The 5,771-nt window shown below is 31.8% G+C and overlaps 1 protein-coding gene across 1 annotated transcript; it reads right to left on the reverse strand.

Annotated features, from left to right (window-relative positions):
* Positions 1-2,380: 2,380 nt before the first annotated feature.
* LOC145566830 (uncharacterized) lies at positions 2,381-5,332 on the reverse strand. The gene is made up of 4 exons (XM_081626124.1): positions 4,637-5,332; positions 4,372-4,539; positions 4,023-4,151; positions 2,381-3,034 (listed from the first exon to the last, which is right to left on the reverse strand). The coding sequence occupies exons 1-4, from the start codon at positions 5,330-5,332 to the stop codon at positions 2,927-2,929; spliced, it is 1,101 nt and encodes a 366-aa protein (XP_081482250.1). The 3' UTR covers positions 2,381-2,926.
* Between the last annotated feature and the right edge of the window lie 439 nt (positions 5,333-5,771).

The raw sequence follows: 5,771 nt of genomic DNA on the forward strand, positions 1-5,771 counted from the left end.
ATTATTTTTCATGACATACATACATTCCATATTCAATTATACACAATCACCTAATATCCAAACTTTCCTTAATTCTTTTACTCACTTCTCCAAGTAATCTTTTAAACCCTACTTACCATAATTCTTCCCACATTCTCTTGCCATAATTCTTGCATGAGCTAGCCTATAAATACCCCTTCATACCTCTCATATTCTTCACACCAAAACTCAATTCGCTTCTTCTCTCTTATTCTCTCTTATTCTTCTTTTCCCTAAACCTTTTCATACTTTTCTTCTCCTCTTTTCATACAAATATTATCCCGTATACCTTTGAAACCAGTTTTCGGGCACTTCTGGTCAGTTTTTAGGGTATTGATGTTTCACAGAAGATTGTTCCTTCAAAAAATCCTTGAGGTTAGGCTCAAGAATCACCCAATTCGAAGTTATATTGAAGGAGTTATGATCTCTGCAAGTTGTACCTATTCTTTCCTACGAAAATTCAATTCTCTTTAATCCTATTCCTTTATCTACTTCATGGTTAGTTTTCTAAAATAAAAATACCTATTTCAAAGCTATAATTTTATATTAAAGTATTATTTTAAAAGAGTTTTATAGTCCATGCACATTAGATTTGAGTTTATGTTGTGATAACCTTATGGTTATGTTATTTGCAAAGTGTATTCGTGATTGAACTTTAAAAGTGCGAAGTGTTGATTGATATTCGGAATCAAGGTTCTTGAGGTTCTTTTTGTGTGGTTTTTCTAGCAAGGATCAAGGTACGTTTAGGTGGCTAGATACCTTTGAAAGTGATTGGTTTGAATAACATGTTTTACATGATTTGATTGGTGATTGAATTAAATTGATTTGAATTATGATTTTGAAATAAATTATGTTTGAAGGTATTGATTTTAATAAAAGTATTTTGAATGATTGATTTTTAAATCATGTTTTGAATGGTTTGAATTACTTATCATGTTTAAATAAAGGAATTGATTTTAAAAGGTTTGTTGAATTAAATAAAAGGTTTTTCAAGGAAGAGTTATTGATTTTGAAAAGTTATTAATATGAGATTTTATTCTCAAGTATCTATTTAAAAGGTTTTGATTTTCAAAGTATGTGGAATTATTAAAAGGAGTTTGAATTATAATGGAATTTATTGGATATTAAAAGGATTTATTGAACCATTGAATTATTATTATTAATGCTTTATAAACATGTTGGTAATCCCACTATGCGGATTTGGTTTATTGATGAGGCCTTGGACTTTGTATGACCAGGTCTTTCCTCAAGAATAGCCTTGTAATATAAGGAGACTAGCTTGGGGGGTGTGCACACTTGGGTGAGGAATTGGATTAAAAGAAATTGGTTCTTAATAAAGGAATTGGTTTTATTAACTATTATTCTGAATATTGAATCATTGGAATCGGTTTTGGAATAATGAGTTTAAAATTATTGGATTAATTATTGGAATTGATTTTAAAAGCATGTTTGCAATAAATTGAGTTTACATTATCTTGCACTTATTGTACTTAGTATAATTTGCTAATCCGTATTTCTTATTTGTTTTGGTTCGCCCTGTTTACCGTAATGGTAAGCAGTGTTGACTATTTTCAGGTGGAGTCAATAATTGAGCATATGGAGTCTCGGGAATGGTTTCACCTAGATTAGGAAGTGTTGGTCTTGTGTCTTTATTTTGAATACTCATAACAATGTTACTATTTTTATAAGTATTAATAAAAGAAAGTTGAGTTTCCGTTGCAAGTTTTGTTATTGAGTTAAGTATTTTTAAGTAGCCTTGCGTAATCACGCGGCGGTAACACTCCTAAGTCTATATCTACGGTATAATTATACGTATTATACTAGGTATTTCCGTAGAGGGAAATTTGGGGGTGTTACACATAATTACACACCTCTTTTGCTAAACTATCCACACACCATAGTTCAAATTGAGACTTCATTCCAAAATCATATGTAACAATTATGAGTAAATGAACTATCTACACTTGACAGTGTCTTCTCTTCTTTTATCGAATCATTTAATGCAATACTCTCTCCATTTTGTAATCACTAACATACTCCAACTGATACAAAGTTTAAGAAAAAGTTGAATGAATTGATTAAATTGTTTATTGTGATGTTAATTGTGAGATAATTTTTTAACTCACTTAAACTAAAGTGTACGTAAATGTGAAAAAAACAAAAAAAAAAAGAGAAAATATGGAGATTTTTAAGTATGTCAATTATCAAGTAATGGTAATAGGCGAAAATGAAAACTGTATCAGTTATCACAAAGCGAATGGAGTACAACTTACAGGTACAAGAGTACACGTACATAGAGTCCCAACTCCCAACAGTCACAAACATAGAGTAAATACTTTAGACTAGCAATTACGAGTATATTTATTAATGAAATCACTATTTATGTACAAATTGGTCAGAATTACAACAAAAGGGTAACAAATTTTTGGTAAAAGAGGAAGGATCAAATGCTTCTGCAGCAGGTAGTTGTAAGTGACCTAAGCTAAGTGGGGTACCTTCCCCTAGTTAAAAGGAGCACAAAAAATTCAGCAGTCAAACAACAAATTAAGTATCCCTGATAAAATTTACTGCTGTTTCAGTTTTTCTTCTCACTTTTTTTTTTTTTTTTTTTTTCAATAATAACATTTTTATATTATATGATCCCCAACAAACTTGTTCAGAAAAAATTAAGCTAGTCTACCCACTTTTCTGTAACATTATTTAAAGCCCCTTTCTCTGTTTTTGTTACACCTTTCATTTTTGGGACTTTAATATTTGGTCAATTCATCAGTTGTCCCAACCTAAAACTACCCAAATTTTTTGGGTCTTTTTTGTTTTAATTTATAAAAAAAACCCAAATTTTATATATTAAAAAAAAAAATGGGTTTTTGCTAGCTAGCTTAAAATTTTCTGTGCTCCAGCAGCAAGATCAATAACCACAGTACTGAAAGTGATGACTAGCTCCAAAATTGTTCAGGAACCGTCCCCCTCCTCTACCTAATATTCCTTCTTCGTCTTCTTCTTGCAAATTATCAACCTGTCAAATTACCAAAAATTAAAAAAAAAATGTTATTAATCACATTACATAAGGTTAAACTCAATTGTCAATTTGTCATGCTAAATAGGGTAAATATTCGGTTGAGGAAAACATTGCATAATGATGCAAGAACTTTTTAAGCTATATATGTTGACGATGACTTGGCGTGGTAGCTTACTTTGCATCTAGTACTACATACGCGTACTCATGCTATGATTGTTTGCAACTATGCGAGTTATGTTAATTGCCTAACAGTTACGGTCTCTGCTTCAATAACTTAAAGGTAATTGACTCCGATTGGTAAATTTGTTTGGTGGTAGTTGACTTACTCATAGGACAGATAAATAAATCTTTTACTCCGTTGTATTTTTCATAACGTTATGGGTCCGATCATGCCGTGAAATTAGATTCTCGAATTTTGAGGCATTTTTCTCTTGGAAATAGTAGTATTACTGCTTATGAAAAGTGTATGGACTGAAAGGGACAAGGCTAAAACATATATAACCAACTTTGAAATAACAGGTTAGACTGTCGTGGTACAATACCATCACACTCATGTAAAGTATATAGATACCATGGAGTGTGTTATCAAGGATTAATTCGAAACAGAACTATGGAATACATCATAGTTCTTTGTAATTTTTACGCACGAAAACGAATATAACAGCATAAAAATCCTACAGTCACATAGACGCATTCGTTTGACTGATATCCTAATCAATTAATCATACATATTTCAGTTTTCATCAAATTGGCATAAAAAAAAAATAAATAAATAAAGTTGGAACATGCAAAAAGAAATCATACACATATAATAGTACTTTATCAAATTCTTCCATATTCCATGTACAATTATTTTGATTTATATTCTTGTTATTATCATTTTTCATATTATCCAAACCCAATAATTGAATGCATGAAGAAAATTATTAATCATATTCCTAAAAAATAAATAGAATTAAATCAAGAAAAGCAAAAGAAAATTTACCCAAAGATCATCATCATCTTCATAACGATTAAAACAGGTGGGTTTTGGAATCTCTCCAGTCTCATCGTTGCGTGCGAATCTGCCACGTACTCTTGGTCTATTGTCGGCTAGCGTTTTTCGGCATGCATACTGCCACCCATCAAAATTAATTACTAATTTTAATTTACACTTATAATTCAACAAAAATAGTAATAATTTGTTAATAAAATAACACAAATTAAACATTAATCTTTAATCATGTCATCCTCCTGTTTCGGTGAATCACGTAACATAAACATAAACTAGTAAAGTGACAGCTAAATCCCGATACATAAAATATCGGTTCCGTAAAGGGTATGTATGTACCTACCTTGATGGTCTTGTTGAAGTTGCGTTGAGTACGTTTAGCTCTGTACCTATCAATCCTTTCTTTTCTTTCTTCCGCACTATATTTTCCTACTTTGAAATTTGATTCTTCCGTCGAATTTCCTTCTCCTGATAATGGACTTGCTGTTGATGAACACACTCTTCCTCCCACCTTTAAAAAAAAAAAAAAAAGCATTTTTAATAATAATAATTCTAATTAAATTACTTAAAATAAAATATAATTTAGTGAAAAACAAAAAAGGCTTAACTGGTAAATCCCCAGTGCTACAAACCCGTCTTATTTGACCATTTTCGAGTTCCGGGGCAAAATTTTGAACCTCCAACAGAGTACTGAATTTTGGTTGAAACCAAAAACTTGGTTTCCCATCAAAAGAGTTACTACTGTAACTTCTTTGCATGAATTTCAGCATAGTTTCATTACTACTTTCATTAGTATTAGAATTATTGTTATTAAGAAAATAAGAGTTGTAACTATTTGGTGGGTAGTCAAAACCCACCTGAAAATCCTCTGATTTTATACTATCTGAAACAACAGAGTAATTTTCACTACTAAACACATTTCCCAAACTACCCACCAAATGACTTTGTTGTTGTTGTTGTTGTTGAAGAGAAAGTGTTTCCAACTGATGGCTTGGGGGTGAATTGGTGAAAAGGGTATGGGTAATTTGGTCAAAAGATTGTGCATCATCAGGTGAAATTTGGGTGGTGGTAGTAGTAGTAGTTGTGGTGTTTTGATAGTTGGTGCTGTTGCGGCCACGGCCGCGGCTGCTGCTATTGTTTGTTTGATCATCGGAGAATTCATGAAAGATGCTATCAATGGAAGAGTCGGAAAGAGTTGGAATTTGGTCAGTGAAGAAATTGCCTGAAATGTCATCAGGAGAAATCATGTTTGTTGGTAAATGAGAGTAATAAGGTTCATCAAACATGAACATATCAGTAGACATTTTTTGGTTTTTTTGATGGGTTTTGTATGATCAAATGAAAATTGGCATGAAATAAACGAAGAATTGAAGAAGAGAGACAAAAAGAAAGACAAGGCAAAACTTCACTTGACTTTCTTTTCTCTAAATTTGTGTGTCTTCTTGCTTGCTGCTGTGTAGTTTGTGTTTGTGTGTGTGTGTTTTTTTTTAATGTTGAAAGTGGAGGTAATAGTTGGACCAGTGCACTGATGGCTCGATGCTCTCTATTCAAAGAACTAAAAAGGTTGTATTTCCTCCGTCTAGTTGTTGCTCATGCCCACTAATTTATGTATGATGAGGTCAAGGTTCGATACTTTGTACGACAAACTGATTAAAAGAGTTGTTTTGTTTGTGTTGGCTTGCTCCTACTTTATTGCGGAGGCGTGGATGCCAACTAACTTGTTTATATAATATTTGAATTGAA

Source organism: Chenopodium album, chromosome 11 (assembly GCF_948465745.1).
Source record: "Chenopodium album chromosome 11, dcCheAlbu1.1, whole genome shotgun sequence".
In the NCBI taxonomy this organism is placed as follows: Eukaryota; Viridiplantae; Streptophyta; class Magnoliopsida; order Caryophyllales; family Amaranthaceae; genus Chenopodium; species Chenopodium album.

Coding starts and splice junctions, on each gene's coding strand:
- LOC145566830 (XM_081626124.1), bottom strand. CDS start 5,332: ATGTCTACTGATATGTTCATGTTTGATGAACCTTATTACTCTCATTTA. Junction 4,152..4,371: donor ACTTCAACAAGACCATCAAG/GTAGGTACATAC, acceptor GATGGGTGGCAG/TATGCATGCCGAAAAACGCT. Junction 3,035..4,022: donor AAGATGATGATGATCTTTGG/GTAAATTTTCTT, acceptor GTAATTTGACAG/GTTGATAATTTGCAAGAAGA.